Raw genomic sequence first — 24,272 nt, forward strand, 5'->3', positions numbered from 1 at the left:
GTTTGTCCGCTTTCACGCTGCAGTGCTGAGTATGCGACACACCACCTGCTGACTCCTGAGGGCAAATGGGAGAGGATGATGTCTTACTGTACTTTGTGGTTTTTAATTAACTCCATATTTCTGCACTAGGTTCTATAAGACAGAATAGGGTATGGTGGAAGCCTTCTTATGCATTCATAATTGTCAGCAGAGAATATATTTGGGGTTGTCTGCTCTGTGTTCAGAAAAGAAAATAAGGAGTCAGAATGTATGTACTTAATTAGTGCCGTTTCCAAACAAAATTCCTAATTAACATACATGGTAGTCTGATTTAAAGAACTGCTGTTGTTTCTGTTTCTTACATTTGCTGGTTTTTTTTTTTTTTACCTCCCTTGAATAAGAGAAAGCAGGACAGGAACCTTGAGTTTCTTTCCCTTGAAAATGTTGCTGGTGAACACTGACCAGTCACTTCTGCGCTGATGCTGTTGGCCTCTTTGGCAGCTCTCTGAGGATGCCCACCAAGCATGGTGCCATTTGCATTCTCAAGGGCTTCACCCGTGCAGCTTTTTGGTGCCCTCCCACATGAACTGTGGGTGACAAAGTCTGCTCTGAAGTTGCCACATCTCAGCCTCCTGAAAGCTCGACGTTCATAGGGGATGTGAAGCCAGAATGAGAATAGTGAGCAGTGGGGTGTATCCTCGACTGCAGACGTTGGCTGCCTGGTTCTGCAAGCTAGTGGGTTTTGCCTGTCACCTTCAGACCCAAATCCAGTGCAGTTACCTGGTCAAATGCCTGGAAAGGCAGAACATTGCAACTAGATCTTTACCTAGGACAGTTTATGAGGGAAGGGAAAGCTTTTTGCCTTTGAAATTTAGCCTTCCTCCATTTGCACAGCTCCTTTGGCTATCGGTGAGTGTTAAGGGTTTTTCTCCTGGCTGGTGTTTGAAATTTAACTTTCTATACAAACTGGAAATGTAATAGGCATGTACGTTTTCTTTATGTTTACATTTACAAACTGACATGTTTAGAATATTTTGTGACCAAACTATATAATGAAAAAGCAAAGTATATCAATGAACTGAACTCATAAAATGTGTTTGTGCATGCATATAGAGAGTGAACAGCAAATTTAACTACATTTTCTACAAGAATTACTGAACTGCTGGTAGCAGATTTATTTAAATTAACCTGACTACATGAGATTTAACATTGGGAAGCAAGAAGGATGGAAATGTCATTTTCTCAGCGGATATATAGCTATCTTTCGTATTCACATTCTGCTGGAATGTTAATTGGAAATTTGAATTTCAGGCCCTTGTTAATAGACTAGACTCTGAGAGGTACCTCCATAACAACACTTTCCCTCCTCCTCGGTTCCTTCAGTTGGAGATGATCTCTGCCTGAGTTCTGCTCTTTCTGCAATACTTCAGATGCATCTGGATGGCCCAGAGAAAGGTTGCAGTAGGTCAAGAACCCAGAGGAACCAAAGTGGCTTTGTTGTATAACGTGAAAACGCTTAGGAAGCCTGTCAAGTGGGTGCTGTGCACTTAGCTTCCCTGGAGTTTCATTTTCACAAGATTACAGAACAGTGTATTTCAAATGATAGACCAGACGGGCTGTGTTTCAGTGACTGCACAGATTCCCTGCTCAGATGTTCCCAATGGCTCTACTTTCTAAATGGGAAGGATTTTACTGCTCCCACCATGAACTGTCACTGCCTACCTCTATACGGGCAAAATCTTTTTGAGGATTCATATTTTTTGTCGCAATATTTACATAGTGTTTGACATCTGCAAACTACTTTCATAATCTTAAGGAATGTATTCAGACAACCATATATTTCCAGGCACTTTATTCTGTAAGAAGCCTTGTATAAATCAAAGGGGTTTTTTTTGCAGAATAAAGTGCCACCCAATGTAGTAATAGCATCAGAATCCTGTAGTGCAAATGACCTAAATACTCCAGGTTGAGGATGGTTGTTCCTGGCATTCAATACTTACCCCAGAAGTCTTTGATTTACATCTGAGGACAACACTATATTTGGAGCATAAATTAAAGATTTCTGCAGTCTTTGTAAATTATTATTGTAACTATTGTAACTACAGAATACATTTTAAAATATTGAAATAAGAGGCTTCTCCTTCTGAGCAAGGTTCTGTCCTTACTGGAAAAGTAAGCCAGAAGATGAAGGGTAATATCCCCCTTGCAGATGACCACTTTGCTGAGAATAAAACAGAAAATGTATCTCATAGCAATGTCTTAATGGCACTTAGGGTCTGGTACTACTCTCAGACACAGGCATCATTACTGTGAAATCATCTCCTCTGTAGGGCCATAAGCAGGAACTGATTTTGTAAAAGCTTTTCTATGTATTTACCCAGGATTAAACCTGATACTCACTGTGAAACTATCTTGATAAAGCAAGGGATCCTAAAAGGTTAAGACAAAGATGATTTGGAAACAGGATATTTTTTGTCCAGAATGCCTATATCCACGTGAATTGTCAGCTACAAGCACATGCAATGTGTGCTACAATCAGAATTGTGACCACAGTGGGGCAAGAGAGGCACCAGATGGTGACAGATGTGAGGGCCACCACCTCGGGTGCTCCGCAGGTCCAGGGCAGACTCTGGAAGAAGCATCTGGCAGCTGAGAGGAGCACAGAGGGCAGCGAGACCAGGGGGGAGAAAGCTCCAGAGAAAAGAACACTGGGGGGAATAAAGCAAACGTGTCCAGTGTACCAAAATGTCCTGCCCCTCTCTGAATACAATAAACAGCTTTGTGCATGGACCAGCAAGCCCTATGTATAATCAGTGCTCGGTTAATTTATCTTATTAGAATAATTTTATCTGGGGAGAGAGGAAAATCCATGAGCATTTACTGCATCTGAAATTCATTTGCATGAACAAAACCTCTAGTACTGCTTTACACGTGATTTCACTTGTCTCTGTTTTATACTGTTGTAATAGCAGTTATTTCAGCAGACATTTTACACCGTAACATCTGAGGCCAGAGTAGGTCCCTTACAACAGACTTTAAGTATTGTGATCTTGGAGGGGATCTTTCATCTTGTGGGATAAAAATTTTTACTGGGAATATTCAGACCATAGTTTTTGTACGCATTTTAAATGTTGTATATAAGGGGCCACAAACAGCCTCTGTGGAAACGAAAGTTTGAAATCACTGTGCTGAAAGTTTCAAATATTTGTGAGATTCACCATTCAGAGATTCATTAGCTATACAATACCACTAGCAAAAAGGATTGTTCTCTGCAGATTACCTGGTTTTCCTATTTATGCATACCCCTTCTCACAAAGCATGTGTTGCATTTAGTCTTTTGTCTAATGTGTAGGTCAGCAATTTATAGTTTTGAGATTATCTCCTTTAATTTCTCAGTCCACAGTATTTGACATTCAACCAAGATTAGTTTTTGCATATTTCAGTGTGGGTGATGATTTTATCAGAATCTTAAGTAAGACCCCTTAAGTAAGGGTCTCCAAGATGAAATTTTAACCTCTGTCATGCTTAGCTTGTAGCATTCATGGACAAACACAGTGTATACTGTGCCTCTTTATAAGGGAACTTCTTTTCCTTAAACTTTTTGCGTTAGCAACATGATCCCCTGTTAAAACAAAAAGTCTGCACAGGAAAAGTGAATTGTGTAACTCCACTAGCATCATCCCTCCCTCGATCAGTACTGCAGCCTGCTGCTCTTCATTTCACATCCTCAACTGTGTGCTGCAGGGTGGTGGTCATTCTTCTGCTAAGAAATGTCCTCTGTAATGCTCAAATGTTGTTAAATGTGGGGAACGTGTCTAAAACCACTGCAGCCAGCTGTAATGAAGTGAAGTCCATTACGAACATTTCTCTTACACCTCGCTCCTCACTGTAGCGCATACATTTATAAGACCCCCCCAGGCACTGCATGACATTGTGAGGACACAGTGACTGAAATAATGAGTAGCCACTGTGCAGTAACATGTCATTTTACAGCAGGGAACCTGTGTATGGTAGGCATGGTGCCACACAAAGATTGATTAGAACCAGATGGTAAAAAATGCATTGCAACTGGCGCCCTGATGAGCTTGCTGGAGTCATTATTAAAATGGTAGACCGGTCCTCCAGAAGCATACACACATTCCCTAAGGCACTTTCTGGTGTGGTCCAAGTTCCAGATGTCAGTATTGGGATGGAAATTGTAGTTGTAGTTGACCACGCTGCTGTATAAATGTAATTATATTGGTGGTGTACAGTACAGTACAGAGGTCACATGCCTACCAAATTCCAATCAAGACAAGTGTTCCTATGGTCCCTTTTCTGTTCAGAATTCAGAAAACCTGCATTCAGTTCCTGTCTCTACTATACACTGCCTCTACCACTGCAGTATCATCCTTGTGGGTAAAGGCCTAATCCAGTTGCTGTCACTGGCAAAATTCCCACTGACCTGCAGAGAGAGAGATTTTAATTCTTAATGTTCCTCATCTAGTAAATAAAGAAGCTATTTCGTTTTTCCTAGTACATCTGTCTATTGTTTCTTTATTTAGACCATAATCCTTTTGGATAAAGACTCTTGCTAATTTTGGCTCTTCTGTAAAATTAATGTCAGTAATAACCTGTGTCATCCCCAAGTAAAGTATCATGAGCATGGGACGGCCTGAACATCAGTACCATATGATTCTAAATATCAAGCGTGCTCACCAATGGGTAGACAAATACAACTAACAATTTGTCAGAGGCTTACATGATCATGCTGTGGCATGCAAGTGGTCCGGTCCTACGGTTAGCCCTCTAGTGCTTTTCCCACACCTTCATGGTCAGCACTACACTGGGTGCCCAGAAGGAATAAAGATGTTTTCCTGCAGTTCACTGGGAACTTAGAGCAGCTCAGCTGCCCCAAGCACGTAGAACAATTAGATCATTCTTTTACACTACTCTCGCAAAAGTCTGATCATTGCAGCACAGCTGGTACTTTGTAAAGTGGCCATTCTCCATTGAGCTAGATTAATGTGGTTAAGAATATTAAACTTACTCTTAGATAATATCTAGCACAAAGGCCCTCAGTCTCAACTGAGATCTCTCTGGGTTACAGTGATATAAATAATACTTAAATAATTACTGTGGGAATTAACTGATATTTAGAAATTTCAGTTTCATTATAGCACTTGCCCTTTGAAAGCCGAAGATGAAGTGATAGATTCTATAGGAACATTCGATGCTTGTGGAAACACAACTGTAATTAATGATTACAGCAAGATTGAGACAAAAATGTGATGAAATCTTATAGCAAGTTTACAATTAAAAAAAAAGATTTGCAACATTAGGACATTTAAAAAGCATTAGTTTTGTTTGTTCTACACGTTCAGCAAAAGTTTTAAATATGTAAGTACTGGAAGCATTCTTTTTTTGTCCAGAACTGCCGAATTTTAAATTATATTTGTAGTTCTCCCTTCAGTGAGAGAATCCATTCTACTGGTGAGACCATGTATTTCTACAGTCTAGTAATATCTTCTTCCAGTGTGATAGATTTTGTCTTACACTACAGTACATAGTGAATAATTTTCCATTATAAGTAGGACTGTTTTCTCACTTCAGCAGAAAAAAAATGCTTAATTTTCATCCCACCAGCATTTAATTCACTTTGGATCTATTTTTCATTCTAGCTAGTTGTGTAATTCATGCCCATCTGTTTTTCTGCAATTCAAGTGATCGTTTTTATTTTTGAAATGTGTTCTTTTTCTTGTATATTGCAATAAATCTTAGAATCATATTTTGCCGACCGATTGAATATTCCCACTTGTTACAGAAGGCATTTAAAAAAGGAGCACTAAAGAGTTTCCTTAACAGCCATGAGGTTCACAGTAAGTGCAAAAATTTTCTTTGGTCACAGCAAAAATGAAAGTAATCATTGTCAGGAGCACCAGGTTTATGCTATGCATTCACAGTCAAAGGCAAGCTCTAGTTTCTAAATGCAAATGATTTAATATAGTCTCTCACCTATAAAAGAATATATAAGAACAAGGAGCAGAAACAGAACATTCTGCTCAGATCATGAATAGACAGCGGGAAGCAAAATACACAAAGAAGGAAAAGCAAAACAAAAGGAAAAAGGAGATGCAGTTATTCAGCAGTAAAAATAGTGAAAAGATTATTGGGGGTCACTTATAATGGAAAATTAGATTCTTTAGTTTCAGATGAAAATATGAATGTAACTCGAGACATTGTAGAACATCTTTATTATCATATATTATACTGTGACCCAACTTGTCCTAGCTCTTGTCCACACTGGGGGGAGAAGACTTCTTTCTGACCTTAGAAGTACTTCTCAGCTTGGGCTCCAGCTGGTGCGCAAGAGTAACATCTCCTTACCTTATTCCCTTCCCATGTGAGAGAGACCATAGCAGCTATTAGATGCAGATGTTCATGATAATTTTCTCTGTCCCATATTCAAGGAGAAGAAAGAGAGCACGGCGCATCAGGGACATACCACCTCCAAGGGCTGCTCCTGGAAAGAGTAGGTTACCCAGCACACTTTGCCCAGAGCTACCACTGAAGACACAGCCTAGCCTTTGGCTTTTTGGCTCCTGTGGCAGTTAGGCTTTCTCTTTTCAAACTTACAGAAAAAATCAGTTGGTTTAATGAGACACTTCAAGTAGTATCACATGCTGGTGAATAGCTCTCTTGGCAGCAGGCTACCACTTCACTGTCCTTCTATAAATATAAAAGATATAGAGGGGTTCTGCTCTCAGCCCTCTCTTTCATTCAGGAATAAGCTATTGACTCCCTAGATTTGTGTTTTCTGCTGCACGGCTCCTGGAGCAAAGCCAAAGAATCATTTCTAAGCAACTTTGAACACACGGTAGATTTAGTTTTGTCTGTTTTGAGGCATCCTTACTTTTTTTTCTAGCCCATTATTCCAAGGACATGAAGCTTACAAAATTACACCCCCTTTGTTTCTTCTTTTATCTGGCTGGCAGGCAGTTCCTCCCCTTCTCCCTCCTCATTATTTTTGGTACTCCTTGACCAATTTCAGCCCCATATGGCAGATGGTTAGAGATCTCAAATACAACAAATGTCTGCATTGAAATCTAGATGCTGATTAAAAAGGAGAGACCCTACTGGTGCTTCCTCTGAAGTAAAGGCAGAGAGAATTCAACGCGATCTCTTTAGCAGTAGGCATGTCCTGACTGGCCAGTTAGCATGCACATTTTACCAGGCTACACAACTAAAAGCCGAAAAAGTAGCCTGGACTCATAAGAAATGCTGGTGAGGGCAGAGCTAGGTTAACACCAGCAGGCTGGAGGACTACCATGGTGTGAAGAGAGGGTATAGGGCTCTGGGAGGAGGCTGCGTATACTGCAGGGGCAGCTAGGAGGACAACAGGTATCACAGCAGCAAGGCAAAGGAACATAAGGGTGAGCTGAGCGTATTATGGTGAGGGTATTTTAAAGGATATAATACACAGACCCGTAAGAAACCCAGCTTCACCAGTCCCACTGGCTGTGGATTAACAGCTTTGGCATAGTTACCTCACCAGGACTTCAGGATTGAAAAAGAGACCATGGCTTGGAGATCCCAACCGAATTTAGGCAATTGAGTTTGCAGTACGGGCCTTCCTGCTGTTAAGCTGGCAGGACGAGGAAGACCACTAACAACTTCAGGGGCAGCCCCAACCATTCGGATTCAAAGGGATCCCAGAAACCTCAAAGAAAAGAATGACTTTTTATTTTCACTGTTCGGACAAGTCAATCTGGGACTAGATTGTGTACCTTTTATGTAGTGTGACTAAATTTTACCTGGCTCATTGCTTTTCCATTTTGATTTCATGGCTTGATTCTCTGCTATCTTAATTTGTGTAACTACATTGCTTCTTAATTTCCATGGATCTGAACTGAGAACATGGAACAGCAGAACAGAGAATGATTTCCCAGTCTTGCAGGATCCTCAGTTTTGCCCCACACCTTACCTGACAGAAACTGAAGTTTTTCCAAAACATCAGAGGAAACAAGACAAAACATATACCTTCATGCTGGAATAGTCCTGTGATGTGAGCATTCACACAGGATCTGCATCACTACCTGAACATCCAGAGGAGTTACTTTAGAGGGATTTAGATCCAAGCTTATAACAGTTTATGAATGTTTGATCTTTAATATATAGTGTGTGCATATAAACATACAAATTGCACAAACACATATCTATGGATCACTTATCTGTATGATGTGTGATACCAAAAAATCTGCAAAAACTGTCTTCCCAGCCCTGCCATCAAAAGCAAGCTTTTTAAATTTTCAGATTTTTTATGTACACATGTATTACATGCATGTTTGTGTGTGTGTGTCTGTACATATATAAATACAGATATGTGCATATACAAAAATCTGAAATCATGCTTGCAAGTGTGATTACGGAACAGCTAAGTGAAAATGAGTACTTTTGTGTGCAGCTCCCAGTGCACTGAGGTTGGACACCTGTTCACCTCAGCCATTGGGGAAGCCACAGGGACAAGTTTAGCCCCATGCAGTTAAGGTGCTTTACTGTTTGTGAACTATTTTATTTTTCCAGTGAGAGTAATCTGTCAGGGTAGCTGAATTACAGGATGAGATGGCGATTGCCTCTCTGAGCAGGTCCTGTGTCCTAGCACGCTGTAACAGCCCTTGGTTGGATTCTTCAGCCAAAAGGGAAAGCAGCACAGAACAATTAGAGAGAGTTATATTCCTGCTGAGTTGTACTGATGGGCAGAATAAGCTGCTGCATTATACACATGGCCTTTAATAGGCTAAATAATTAAGCAATAGGTGGACATTTCTTCCTTAGGGTTTAAGATCATTAAGAAAATTTACTTGGAAATATTCCTAGACCTGTAATTATTCTTATTAGATTTAATAGTATCACAGGACGACGTAGGCAGTCAGCATCTTTCCTGATGCAGTTCAAGTGATGGGCTTCATGCTGTGTAATTTGAAGTCAAGTCATATTACTACTTGTCTTTTTTTTTTTCCACTTTGAAAAATATTGCTCTTGGCACTGTGCATACATGATATCTTAGTGCTGGGAAGCATTTGTGCTATCTGCCTTTCAAGAAGCACTCCTTATTCACCAACAATTCACTTGAAAAGTAAATAGATCAATAAAGCGACAAAGCAGTTAATCAGAAGAGTGGCCCTTGCACACTTCCTATTCCTTGGTAACGGTCATCAGGCAAATATATAGGTATGGCTTTTCTACACAGGAATAAAAAGAAAGCTAATTGTACAGACTACCTATATTAAAGATTACCTTGTCTCCCTTGGAAGAGACCTTAGGCTATAATGAAATAATCACACTTTATCTCCAAAATGACAATATTCTATGCAGTGCCTTAGCAATTTCGTAGTATTGTTGTTACATCAAATTAGATGATATAAAGGAATTATTTTTTCTCTGCCAGTACTCACTTCGCATTTAGCCAGAACTTGGCTGAGATCCACTTTTATTGCGTAGTGAAGGAAGAGCAGAGCAGTTTAATCTCCAATCGTTTGCTCAAACCTCTATGAACCTCTGCTGACCACCTAGAAAGCTCCAGCCACATATGAATGCACAGGCACATCAGTATACTCTCCCTTTGAAAAGGCCTAGCTCTCATTAAGTTTGGAACACAGTTGAGCATAGGAGGGGAGGGAAGAATAAGATGAAAGCAGAAGTATGGTTCTATCTCGTATACCAGTCTATGTACTAACAACGCTGTTTGCGTAGCAACTGATGATGGTCCCTTCACCGTCTCCGATGTATCTAACCAAAGAAAGGGCCTTTGCTGAAGGAGGCTCTTGCTTTGTATTTGAATATGTAATTTTACCAGTTATTGAAAGTTATTATTAGAAGATGGTGAAGATTAGAGTCTCTCAATATATTGAAAGATTTCACTTCAATGGAAATGAATAATGGTTTTCTAGCATTAATTATTAATTTTCTAGTATTCTATTACTTAAGAAGTCAAGGTGCTTACAATGGAAATTTAAGTGGAAAATGTCTAGGTCATCTCTGAGCAAGTACAGTTCAGCACAGTATCTTTCTTTAGCCTCTCTGAAACAATTCCTTTGTGTCTGCTAAAACTTCCTATAAAGACATTGTGGTCCACATGCCGTAGGGCTCTAAAGCTATTGGTGGCTATCACTGACTATCCAGTTTCTTTCCCTTTCTAGAAGTTTCTTGTGACTGGGACCCTGGTTTACAATTAACATTTACTTGGCACTTAAAATAAAACAACAAAACACTAGGATGTATTTCTGTTCCTCATTTTTTTCCTCAGAGTAAGCACTCTCTAAGCTTAGATCAGATTCCTTTTCTGTTTCTAATATATGGCTTCACCTCTAGTCAGTCCATCCACTCTATGTTGTCCTAAATAAGCTTCCTCTGAAGCAGTGTGTTGAAAATCTACCTTGTATGTCTGCTAAACCTCTATTTCAGGTGATTTTATGATTGGTCAAATGAAATGGTCAAAACTCTCAGGAAAAAATCCATTGCTCTCTTCAGATTTGAAAAATCTGTCATGAGTAGCAACCATTTCTTTCACTCAAGGGTATCCCATTTGAATGGATCATCACAGAAGCTGAGAGACCACATCTTTTCATCTCCATACAGGAAGCAGGATTTTTCCCATTGCCTCATGTGACAGGGAAGCACAGGAGGCTGAAAGTTCCATGTTCAAAGTGGAACTTATGGTTTAACACAGATGTACACAGAGGAACCACACAAATTTCTCCAGATGATCACATGAGGTTTACAAAACCTGCTTTGTGGCAGTAGAGCTGGAACAAATATAGAAGGGTGAGTGACTGTAATTCCAACATGGAAAGTTTTATCTCCTTTGGTTCCACCCATGTGGAGCAACGGGAACCACAAACATTGGTATGGCATTTTAAGTAGTGGGATTCCTCACTGCCTTATCAGTAGGGACATTGGTAGCTGTTTTCCTTCTCCTCTGTGGCACTCACAAACTTTGTGCCTCTCTTCAGTTGATTAGCATTTTGAATTTTGCCACAAGATCATTCTGTTTCTATAGTGATCTTGGCACCACTAGTGTAGGCTCATTTCCTATCAGTCATGGTTTACTTACGTCAATGAGCGCATTATTTTCAACTGCGTTTCTTTCATTCCTGCATCATGTAGGTCATTATATTTATATGCAGCCAATGAGACCAACAAGTTTCTAAAATTGCCAGAATATTTAGAACAGTCTGACAAACTGTACTACGCTCCTGCCTATTAATGTGCCATTATGTTGGGAAAACAGAGCATAAGTAAATACTAATTAGGAAAATAGGTAGGAAAAATAGACAATTTCAGTCCAGCACTCAGAAACAAAAATCTGAAAGATATGGAAGTTAAAAAGTCAGAGCATGCTAGTTTTACAGAGACAGAAGTATTGAGTCCTAAAAGCTACACCAAGGGCTTAGCAAGAACAAAAAACGAAGGCTAAGAAATTCTACAGAAAATCCATTATTGTTGTTTCTGCTTAGTTGAGGTTCTGGCTATTATTTACCCGAACATGCATTATAGCACAGGGCACATCTGATGTTTTGATCTACCTTTTAAGAAGGCAGCTGTAAATCAGATAAATGAGCTTTTCTAATTCTATGTACTGAAAACACTTCACAATTGTCTACACCAATCTGTCTTTTTAGCCTTCAGTAGCCACTATAATGATTTTTTGTTCTCCTGGATTATGAGTGTGTATGATGAAGGAGGCCTCTGTTTCCAAACAAGGAGGGAATTCAAGAAGAATTTGTCACTGAATGGGACAGCTAGTAGATAAAGACAAAACTTTCCCTAGAAATGATCTATTGTTCTTCTAGCACAAGTAATACAAAATGTACTGATGTAGCTTAGCTATGACTGAGTATAAAAACAAGGATATTGTTCAGACAGTTTATTTAAGTATGCATGACTTTCTCTGATTTTAAATCATGTTTTCAATAAAAGTATTGGAATTCTAGATTATATTGAGGCAAACCTTTGCAAAGGAAATTAAAGCAAGTAGCAAAAGATTCCATTTCAATGGAAGACAACTAGAAAAAATGTGAAGTTTTGTAGCGAGGATGGGTAGATATGAATGCAAGTGTATTCTTTAATGATCACTCTGTTCTACTTTTCAGTAACATGCATAAGGAAAAAAAAGGCTAAGGAGAATGAGTTTGTAGGGATAGAAATTGAGGTATAGCTACTGAATGTCAGTTTTATATCATTTCAGTTAATATGAACCTGTGAAATCCACTTGAAACCCCAGAGAAGGTTATTTGACTTTGAACCTGAGTCCATCTCTAGCCCTGCCACAAATGCTGCCAACGGTTTTATTGAAGGTACATCCATTAGAAGCAGTCTTAAGGACTTTACAAAGCCTATCCCCAAAGCAACATCTCTGATGGGAGGAAAAAGGTTTCTTTTAGCATTTTCAGGCCAGGCACCAGTCATCATTTGCACTTGTGTTTCTCTCAGCTCTTGGAACAAGTGTTTTCTTTCCTGTTGTAATCTTGCTGGCTAAACTGTGCAAGAACAGTTCTTTTTGTTAAATAGTAATATAACCTTCAGCAAAACTGTAAGAAAAAATGAACTAGAGGGGACAAGTGGCTTAAGCTCTTATTTCCTAGCACTGTGGAATGCTGAATTGATATTTTTTATAGGCTTCCTTTTTTTTAAATATGTTACTGAGAAGTACTGTACTGGGCTTAAGCAAATTGCAGGTTGGGGTCAGGTCTGCAGCTGATGTGCATTGGCATTGTTTTGTTCTTTTGGCTGTTCATTTCATATGACAGCCAAGAATCTGGTCTTCAATAAATATGAAATTTTATTACGTTAGCTCTGACAAAGTTCAAGGATACAAAAGAAGGTGAAATCGCTCTACATCTAAAACAACAGCTCGTGTTCAGGTTCTCTAAACTCCATATCCACAAAGTGGGACTGAGGCTTCAGAATCTTAAAAAGCCTTGAAAAAAGCCCTGCCACTGCTGCTTCTTTTCCAAAACAACCAATTTCGTAAGTGTAAATTCCTAACCCAAGGTGATTTTGCTGTTGGATCCAGGCACCTCCAAAGCTATCTTCTAGGTTGCTGGGCAATGACACCCAGGTCTTTTTGCGGACCTGGGCCTGAGAGAAAACATTGCTGAAGACAACTGGATTAAGCATAACAATATCACAGATAGACATTGAAGTGGAAATGAGATAAAGGTTTTAGGCAGAGTCTGTAACTAAATATAATACCTGATTCAGGAAAACTTCTGATCAAAGAATCATAAAACAAACCTGAGCTATTTCTAATGAGAAAAATGAAGGAAGTAAAGAAGATACACAATAGTAAATAAATAAATCTTGACCTGAGACTAAGGGTTCACTATGGCAAATGACTAGTAATGCTGCAGAATAATTCAGAGTAATATAGGTACACCCCAAAATGTGAGAAAAATAGAGAACATCAAAACATAATTTCCATTTTTATCTAATGTTTTCAAACCAGACAAGTGAGAGAAAAGACAAACATGTTGATCAAACAAATATCAGGAAAAGAGCAGGAGGTTTTTATGAAGATTCATAAGACTGCAGCTGGTAGAGAAAAATCAGTATTAAAATAAGGTGGGATGTGAGTCACACTTATTTGTAGGTTGTTGTGTGAGTTCTGCCACATAAACAAATTGTATTGGTCAGGCTCTAGTACAGACGCACATCCTGAGCCAGCCTGAAATTTGTGGTTGCCATCATGCAGTACATCCTGGCTCCTCAGAACTCTTCAGTGACAACAAATCCACCTCCTTTGGAAATGTTACCGAAGGAAAACCTCTGCTAGCTGATAGAAAGATATTCCATATGACAAATGTTTGAGCAATATGATGTTATCAACATATGCATTCACATTCATTATGAAATTACAGTATGTTATTCTTCTTTTTCAAGAAGACTAATTTAATTTCCACGTTTCTCTGCCTGTAGCATGTCTTTGTGGAACAACCTTTTCATTTTTTTAAAGTAACTGATTTCTAACATACCACTTCATTAAGTGTTCATTAAGTATACATACTATTGGGAAGATGCTATGCTTGAAAAAACAGTGTCCAAAATAATGTTTTTCTAGCTTGCACAGAAGACCATTTGTCACTATGAATGGCCAAATGAAATCATTTTTGTCTCATTTCTGTGTCCATCAAAATGGTGAATCAAATGGCTGCTCGTCACACCTTTCCAGCTGGAAGCAGTGAAAAGAAAAACACCCAGCAGCCTCAACAACTGGGCAGTCATGTTTTGGAGCTGAGAACTGCTATGGAGACAGCTGTGAAGTTTTCATGCCTTCTGCCCCCATTTGATCGAAATTGAATCCAGACTCTTCACTGCCTACTGGAAGAAGACAGGTTCAGACTTTTTCTGATTTTATCATTTTTGTTGCCTGCCTGATAATTTTGCTTGCTAGTATGCTCTATGGGCATTTGAAGCAGCACATACCAGTCTGACCAGTGTTCCAATTTCTGACGCATCCCAAGGCAAATTATCAGGCATCAATATTCGTGACAGTTTTCTGCCACATATCCATCTAAAGAGATGTGACTCGGGAATCAGAATGGGAGCTTTACCCTCTATCATGTGCCTCATCAACAGATGGGACAAACCAAAGTGCTTCCTATTCCTCTTTGCTGCATTTCACTCTCCCTCTGCACAAATATTAGTGTATTCAAGACGTGGGAGAAGGCATCCTTGAGTGTACAAAGATTTTCAGCCACACAACCTCTTATTAGTGTCTCCTTGAGCCTCTCCCATCCACAGTCTCAACTTCTTTCTTCAACCGGAAAATAATTAGCACTTTTTCTCTTGCAGTAATTGATAAAAGTCTAACCATTTATTTCTCTAATTTTCTTATTACTCAGTTCATGTGCTGAGACAGTAATTTATTTACTTGGGTGTTGGTTACATTTTGTCACTGTCACTTCACAGGAGTTTCCAATATGCTGTTGGTTATGTTTTATGACTTGCTTTAGCGTGAATTCCATTTTTCTTTGCACTAACCGGAGTCTCTTCTTGGCTGCCCCAATTCATTTCTGGGGGTATAACCTGTCTCATACAATGGATAAACATCCCCTTAAAAGTGGAATGTACCATATATACAACCTGTTATGCTAGTGATGATTATCTAGGTAGGCAATGCTAGAGAAGGAAGAGCAGCTCCCCTTTCTCATAAATACAAGCCAGTGTCATGAATGATATGAAAAACCTTATCTCAAGAACATCACTACCAGACTCAACCTTGCCTCTTTCACAAGATTTAATTTGTTGAGTTGTTTGTTTCTACTTCTGTGTTGCAACATGCAGCTGCTATTAAATATTTTATTTTATAGCTTTCATATTCTAAGGCTTCCTTTTTTTTCTGCAACTACTGACCTGAACTACTCAAAATAAAGTGCTGGTAAAGATCAGTTTAGGGCTAGGCACTTTAATCAGGGAAACAAATGAAGCAATAATATATTCTAGTTCAGAACCTTTAAACAGTTTACTGTAACCATATTGTTGCTCAAATCCCCTTGCTGCAATTACAAAAAACCAGCACAACAGAAAGAAAATATTAGGCTTGGCACAGTCAGTCACCTTTGAACAATTTGCAAATTCTGAATTTTCTGCAGGTTAATAATGCTTGTCCATCAGAATGCAAAATGACTTATCCTGTGACGTGTCTAATTGCATATTTTCAGGATCTTCTGTGGAAAAGGCCCATGACAATAATTAATACCTAATGCTATAAACACCATTGCTTTGGGCGTTGCCTAGCAACCAGCATCCTGTAGGCTTCCTAAGGGGCCTCAAATAAAGGCAGGAGAGGGATCCTTTCGTACCGCCATGGGTAAGAAGCAGCTTTGTTCTGGGCTGCTGCTCCGTTCTGGTTGTTTCTAGAGTGATCTCTGCAAAACAAATCTCCCTTAAGAGGTTGCATGTCTGAAAATCCTTTTCAAAGGCTAAACAGAAGCCAAATGCTGCACATGCTGATTTTTGGGATACCTTTTACAATCAGAAATACAACTACTATCCTCTAGTTATCCTCCAATAACAGAGCCTTGTTTCCAAAGGAAGTGTTTCTGTGGGTTCATTTCTACTTCTCATTGGAATAGTTTCCCCTCAGTGACAGGGCTGATTTTTTTTACAATTAACTGGTTTTTCGGACAAACCATACATTAAATTTAAAAGAGGACTTGGGCTGCGAAGTGTTTTTATACAAGTACTGTTGTATCTCAGTGGTATATACAGTGCAGAGTAGAACAAACTTCACTGAAATGCAGTCTTTCCCAGCGGTGAAAGCATTCCTTTTTGATAGTGCCATTTTTTTAACTACCAGTTCATTTCCAGTGCAATCTCTTTATCTTGGCACAGGGACATCTAAATCTCATTTCATTAAATGCATATATTTACTCAGATGGTCACTTCAATAAGAGCAAGAGGCTGGAAACCAGTATTCCAGGGTTTCCTTTCTCAGTTACAGTTTCTGAACTGTTCTGTGGTCCTTATCAAGTCACTGAGCTTTCCCTTATCTTTGTTTTTACATTGAAATAACTGCTCAAATATCTTCAGACTCAGAAAGATATTGTGGTGCTTAATTAGTAGCTACTACATTATTTGATAGCCCTTAAGGAAAAGTCACCAATATCAAGACGTATTTAATTTTGTCATAAATAATGCAGAATTTGTCTAGTTTTAAGCTAACAAATTCAGCACTATTTGAATAGAAAAGGTACAGCAAGTATGATTTTAAAGTAATCATTTTATTGACAGGACTGTGTAATATGTTTGCTAGGATCTGGAAGAAGTTAGACTAACTGATTGGTAATCCAGTCCTGTGTTTCTATGAATCATATTTTGTAGTTGTTTTAAAATAACAAGGATCAAATATTACGTAAATATTCCTCATTCCAAATCCACCGACCTTCCTTTTTTTCTGCGTTTGTCCTGCAGCAAGATTATTCAGTCTTTTGAGATATTTTGTAAAGTCATTATATTCATACAGATTTCTGGCTGCAGCAGATCTTCTGTAGAGCTTTGTTTTTATATTCATGCCCAGTCTTGAAATCTCAGAGGAAATTGTCAAGGTACAGAAGGCAGGACAGTCCCCAGCATCCGTTGAGAGCTGATGAAACTCAGGAGCCTAAACACTCTTTTCGATTTTGCAACAGAGCTAGTTCATACTCATTTTTTGAATTTCATTCCCACTTAATTCCCAGTAAGGTAGGCAAATGACACATTGGGGACCAAAGTCCCATACAATCTAAGTGACGGTGTAAAACATCTCAATCTTGAGGGACATGCTGAGCAAAATTCTAATGAAAGATAATCTTATGGATATCAGAATTTAAACTGTACAGCAAAGGCAGAATCCCTAATCCCTGACTTAAAGATTTCGGTGCAGTTGTACATTGAAAGATGCTTGTGCATGACAGGAAAGACTAGACAGGGTTATCTCTCTCCTCATTGCTTTTCCTCTGTCTGCCTCATTTACATGTAAATAAGTGAATTTTGCACACATACTGAATGCCACATGAATTATAATTTCACCTTTTTTACTTGCGATTTCACAATGAACCTCTGTCTTACTGAATTTTTTTTTTTCGGATTAAAACATTCATCAGCACTTGTGCTGAAACTTGAACTACAGACTTACATATGAGTTGCCTATCTTTAGTTCAGGTCACTGTGAGTCTTGGCAATATGATCACATTAGTTCAGTTTATGGAACCCACACACTCTCAGATCTCTTGTCTTTTCACAGAATTATTTTTCAACTTTCAGAGTATAAATAAAGTTACATTGCAAAAGCTAAATTGCATCAGTGAGGAAGTGCATCACTTTCCTACAAGCAAGCAAATTTGTTCCTTTATTCTAGCAAATGCTTGTTTTCCAGGAGGGAGTTAACTCCTCAGCACAATGATTTCTGTCCCTGTCAACAGCACAGGAGCTAATTCTCCTGGGCTGTGGTTCTACAGTGTCAGTGGTGGAGCTAACAACCTATTGAAGCAATTTTGTTTCATTAGCAAGGATATTTCTGCCTAGTGGAGTATTTCAATACAAACAACATTTCATTACCAAGTCCCCATATAGAAGTTCAATCCAAGCGCTAAGGTAGTTACCACCTTACGGAGACTGATCCTTCTTGGCAATGAACTGATTAACCTCCCCTGAGGTTTTATTTCTACAGTTACAGAATAAAGGTCCTCTTGAAGCTGTTTCATGTGCTGAATGCCCACATACAGTGCTGCACACGCACAGTAAGCTCTTAGAGCAATAGTTGAGCTTTGGCAGAGAGGACAGTCTCCACTGTGTGCACTATCATTTCAATTCCAGACAAGTTTCTTCTAAAATACAGCAGTCCATTTTGGCAGTAGTACAGCTTCATCCCTACAGGGGGGCATTTAGCGGTCCAATTTTGTTCATAGGATGTCAGTGGCATAAGAAAATTTCAAAATTAATCTTTTGCATAATGAAAAGGGAGAAATGCCAAAACAGTGGGGATAGCAATCAATGGATTCTTTCTCAAAAAAAAAGGAAAAAAAAAAAAGAAAAGAAAAGAAAAAAAAAAGGAAAGATTCTGCAATAAAGTGATTTAACAATCACTGAAGAAATTAATTTCATGGTGTGGTGTTTTGTGGGCTAAGAGTTAAATTCCAAAATGAGGTAGTGTACTTCCCAGCACTGCAGATCACTGCATAACTCCTGCCAGTGAAGGAACAAACTCTTCCACGTCTGGCAGTTGCAGCATGAATTCCCCTGCCTCCTGCCACTACAGCCAGTATGATCACAGCAGCATGCATTTCTCCTATGTCCAGAAAAAAATGTGGTTTTTTGCTTGGAAGTGCTGATGCCTGTAAAAGTACATTAGTCATCATGCCTGCTCAGGGAAACTGGTTCTCAGAATTCTTGATTCCTGCACCTTTATTGCTTCAGTTAGCAATTTCTTGTGGATCTACTTCACATTCCTTACTGGTGTCCATGAGAAGATGAATGAAAGAGAGAAATAAGATAGGGCCTTTAGCTTTTCTGAGTATTTTCATACATTTTCAGTCTGATAATTTTAACTGTCCTATACCTTTCCGGTATTTAAAAAGCTGTACACTCCTTTTTGCCTTGACAGCAAATGAGTCATCATTTTCTTCCTCATAGAGAAACACATGCAAAACAAAAAAATATCCAACATTTTCAGACATTACAGCATAGACTTGAAATATATTGGTTCTCTAGTAGAAGCTTATGGATTTCAACTCCAGGGAGATCAGTGTGTGATCTTTACTTTTTGCATAACACAGACTGCAAGACTTCTCTAAAATAAACGTTTCAAATTCATAGGCTGTACCCATTTTTAGTTTCTGGATTCCATTCTGGGCTCAGATTTCTAAAAGTTAGGCACAGCAAACGCTCAAATTTTAGATTCCAGTTGGAGCTAGCTTTCCCTCTTCATGTATTAAAATGAGGTCTCATTCAGAATCCTCCTGCTCAAGGTTAATTTTTTTAATTGTCACCTGTAATTTTTTGACATTTCCAGGATGTTACATCATTGGCAGAATGATGTCATTCAAGGTGAAGCCTCAGTGATAACACTTCTTTCTATGCAAAAGATACTTAAGAATCTTGTCATTTTGTTCTTTAGTATGATATGAGGTTTGCAGTAGGCACTATCTAATACTTCATTTTGTGTCTTAAACATTAAACAAAATTCATAAACATTCAAATAACCTTTCCTGAGATGTCAGTAATGCTGACACACAGAACACTCTATTTTGATAGTTTTCCCTTCTTTTTATCCACTTGTGCCTTTCTAAGCAGATTATAGCCAGTTTTCAACATTCCAGTCATGTGAATCACATCACTAGCTTATAGTAATATGCAGCACAGTTGAACTTATGCTCATAAATCAACAATTCCAACACTTTTTATTTATTAGCTATGCTCCTTGTGCATAGTCAATTAAAGCATGTCTTCTGTCGGTGCCTACTACAGATTCCATTTTGTTCTCGACGCTTTGATTTTTATCTTTCACCTTTCTTTTTGATGTTAGTTTAACATCCTCAGAAACAAACAATGCCTTCTAGAATATTTATTCTTTTTCTATTGAATTTCACCCAAACAGTGATATGCCATCTTCCAGAGAAGGCAACCCCCTCTTCACAAAACCCAAGCTAACGGTTCAGTTATCAGAGTGTTCTGTACTGCTTGTAGGTCTCCAAGACCAAAGTTCCCTGAAGAGGTAATCAGTGCAGTATTTGAATTATGTTGTTTGGCTTGGCTTGATGAGTCCTAGATGAGGGTGATGGCAGAAATGCCTTAAGTTAGCACTGGGGTGACCTTTGAAAAGATTGCGATGATACAATGATTAATTACTTCTTCTCAGATATCCAATACTCTGTAAAAATTTATGTTGGTACTTCAGCATCTCCTGCTTGCTTTAAATGCAGACACAGGCTTATTTTTTAGAAAAGGGTGAATAAAATACCATTTTACATTTTTTTTTCATGCAAATGGTTAGTAGCAAGGCGGTAAAGCCTCAATACACTGTATGATTTAGATACATAGCAGTTTGCTTCCCTGCCAATGTAAAGCCAAGACATGCATTTTCTGTCATAGCAGTTGTGTGCTAATGGAGGGAATAAGCACCGTTCAGTCCAGCAGCTGCATCCTGTAAGGTGTGGACATTCCACCACTGCATGCCAGCTCTCTAATCATAGGAAAGAAATACATTTAAAGCTGGGTTCTAAGGCCTGCTCCTAGGCTTGGCCTTTCCTTTATATCACTCAAGTCAAATAAAACTGGAACAGCAGAAAAAGCATTAATTGCATTCAGTTTGCCAGCTACATGCTAGTGTAAAACAGTGAGCACCTTCATCTGAGAAAAGCAACTCCTTTGCCTTACTCTAGTGATAAAATTATCTGTAAAAGCACAGGCAATTTCTTCTCCTAGAAGGGCTCTGGCTTAGCCATGCGTTAAAGAGGTGTTTTACCCTGTATAATACAGGCATAGCAATGACAGTGCACTATGGGAGCAGTCACGAAGTCATGCTGTCCCTCTCTCTGAACTCGTCTATTATGTGTGTAGATGCTATATTACCGAGGGTTTAAAGCCAGTTCTGAGAGAGAATGTCAGTAGCATGAACAGAGTAACCAGAGAATAAGTAAGACCTTGTCCAGTGATGCAGTACTAAAAATCAAGGAAAAAACATTTCCTACTTTGAAGATGATCCCAAGTCCGAAGGTGTTCTTCGTGCAGCAAAACCTCAAGCACTACCACTATCACTGACGATGCAGCAACGATTGCTATGCAGCATGTGAATCTACTCCCAGTAGCGACTGGTAATATCTAATATGGATTTTAGTGCTCTCATGCCAACAGTAAGCCTTGTTGCTGTCATTAGGGGAAAGAGTGAAGAAACTCAAACATACACTATAGGCTGATACAATTACAAAAATCAGTAATATTTTCAAAATGTTGTGACGATTCATTTCACAGCATAAAGAAGAAATAAAGATCATTCCTCCTTCAAAAGCATGACTGTCATCTTTTTGACCACAACAGCAGGTCAAACTGCTTCCAATGCTTGGATGATATGCTGCATATTAGTTGTCTGGGGGCGGGCTTTTAACTGAAGTGTTGCTGGTCCATCTATCCTATTAATTTTTTGCTGGCTGAGATCTGAGCACGCCCATCTCTCTCAGAAATCATTCTAAATTTATCTTCAGATGAGGAAAGAGAGATCAGTTCTCAAGTCTGAGATGGAAAGCTATGACTAATCTAATATTCACTGTTATTTTGATAAATGTACACTTGGTAATTGATAAAATATCAGCTAAACTAGAGTTTATGATCTCAGCAGAGCAAGAGATAAATGTTGCAGCCTTTGCTACATCATTGCTGTGATGTGGATGGAGTTAAAAAAATGATACTTAAAAAATGGTACTTAAATTAAAAAATTTAAAAATGCTTATTAAATTAAAAAATAGTACATAAAAAAATGGTATGTTCTGTGCATGCTTTGTACCAACTCAGTTAGAAGGACACGTAAGTCATGGTGATGGTCAGCAGATGATTCTAACGCAGCAGGGAAATACTGGCAATGATAATGGTAGACAGGAATCAATAAGAGAAAAGATATTCTCAAACTAGTTTAAAAACTTCAGTGTTTAAAACCATTTTGGAGAGGAGTATATATGACAAAATCCATAGGAAACAAATGACTTTTCATTGAGTTTCTTGATGGCAAAACACCACATACTCTTCAAAATTTATGTAAATAATAATTATGAGTAATGTTTTGCTGTCAATACTTTGCTGCCAATAAAGTAAGCAAGCAACAATATATCCTAAAACCAATTAAATGGTATTAGAGTTCTGGGAACTGAGAAAAACAAGTTGTTTTAGGCTCTGTGTCATCAATGGAGTTTCTCAGCTTCAGTGGTGGAAAGGATGTGAGCACTCACTATAGTTATAAAAAGTGTAAAGCTTGAGTAGGAGGAGAGCTAGATTATTTTTAAGGAAAAAGAAAAACAAACCCTAAACCCAGAAAGCATCTGTTTGACTGGATTTTATGTGCCCTGTAATAGATCCTATATACTGCCTTCTGCTCACTCTGTTCAGTGCACATTTATGTTACAGTTGGAGTTTATTCTACTAATCGCTCGTCAGTTCCCCTTCCAGTAATGTAAAGGGGAAAAAGTCCATGCATGTTTTTACTTACATCCTCAAATACAGCATGCTTAGAAGAACATTTGCTGTCTTTGATCAAGGGAAGGCACTGGCCCGTTTCTGTCTGGTTGTGGTGCCAAGGGAGTTCAGCATGAACCTAGACCTGAAGAAGCCCTATGAAAGGAGGAGACTGGCAAGGCTCAGAGGAGCCTGCTATTGGTGGAAGCTGCATGTGGCTGCAGAGTAGAGTGTTCTAATCCAGCTTATAATGGATGTAAGTTGGTTCCAGTGGAGGGTACATTTGGATTTGGTTTCGGTGTATAGCTCACTAGGTAGGTTCCCATTGCGGGGGAGAAGCAGTGGGGCAAGACCTTGAGGAACATCCCCTGGAGAGACAGTGCAGTACAAATGGAGGGGTGCTCCTGGGGGAGAACGTTTAGCCTGTATGGTAGTGGGTTTAGCTCAGCAGCCCGAACCTTCCTCTGGAGGAGTTAGAACAGGTTTCGGCTTTGGTACTGGCCTGGACCGGCAAAGGGCAGCCCCAGGCCGGGGTGGGCTCTAGGGCTGGGGCTGAGAGGCACTGAAGCACTGGGCCTGACACGTTGGGCCTGGATGAAGGTCCACGCTCACACAGGCTCTGAAGCCACTCTGCCTTGAAAATAAGCCAGTAAGCAAGGGCTGGCACAGAAATGTCGTCCCCCAGTCCCTCCACGGGGGACGGGGAGGGAGAGGTGACTCCCTCTGTCAGCACCCCCAGAAGGAAAGAGGCAAAGCAATGCCCTTCCCTCAAAGGCTTCAGCTGGTTTAAGCATCTTCCTGATCAGGTGAGCCAAGCCCACTGTAAAAACCCGGTTTTCTCGCCCCATCCGTAACCTTTCCTTTCATTCCCCTGCTCTCAAGCCACGGGGAAGGGAAGGGAGGAGAGCGGTGTCTGCGTGGGGCCCGGGCAGCGCGGTGGCGGGGGCACTCCCTTCAGCCACCATTGCGCGCCGGCAGCCCGCGGCGGGGTCCCACTCCCCCTCCTCCGCCTGGCTCTGGGCCGCCTTATGGCGGACGGGGAGGGGGTGGGTGGGGAAAGCCGAGCGGCCGCCGGCGGGAGTCGCTCGCCTCGGCCGGCGAAGGGGGCGGCTCGGCTTCGGCAGCCCCGCCTGCGCGGCGCCGGAGGGGTTAAGCGCCCCCGCTCCCGGTGGGCTCGCTGCCGGCGGGGAGGGGGTTAAGCGCCTGGCGGCGGCGGCGGCTGCCGCCACTCGGCTCCGCGCCGCTCTCCGCGCCGGAGCCGTTACAGCGGGAAGATGGCGACGGAGGGCGCGAGCGGCGAGCCGGGCTCTGGCGGACGGGAGGACTCAGCGGCCACGGCAGCGGTAACCGGCTTGGCGGGAGAGGGGACTTCGACCTAGCCAGGGCGAGGAGGGCTCCCTGTGGGGACGGGACGAAGCGGCGTTTGCAGACCTGCCTCCCCCGCTCCGTCCCTCCGCCCTCCTTCTCCCCCGGGGCGGGACGGGGCTCGGCTGCGGGACCCGCCGCAGCCGAGCCCCGTCCCGCCCCGGGGGAGAAGAGAGAGGGCGCGGGGTCTCCCTCCCTGCCGGCCTCCCTCTTCGCCTCCACGGGGGCGGCGGGTTTTCCCCCCGCAT

The 24,272-nt window shown here is 40.4% G+C and overlaps 1 protein-coding gene across 1 annotated transcript in view; it reads left to right on the top strand.

Moving 5' to 3' along the window:
* The first annotated feature begins 23,604 nt into the window (after window positions 1–23,604).
* CTTNBP2 (cortactin binding protein 2) overlaps window positions 23,605–24,272 on the top strand; it is an 89,535-nt gene continuing 88,867 nt past the window's right edge. The window contains exon 1 of the mRNA XM_075147152.1: window positions 23,605–24,002. Within this exon, the coding sequence (XP_075003253.1) occupies window positions 23,934–24,002 (69 nt within the window). The 5' untranslated portion in view covers window positions 23,605–23,933. The remainder of the gene's footprint in view (window positions 24,003–24,272) is intronic.

This window comes from Calonectris borealis, chromosome 1 (genome assembly GCF_964195595.1).
Source record: "Calonectris borealis chromosome 1, bCalBor7.hap1.2, whole genome shotgun sequence".
NCBI lineage: Eukaryota > Metazoa > Chordata > Aves > Procellariiformes > Procellariidae > Calonectris > Calonectris borealis.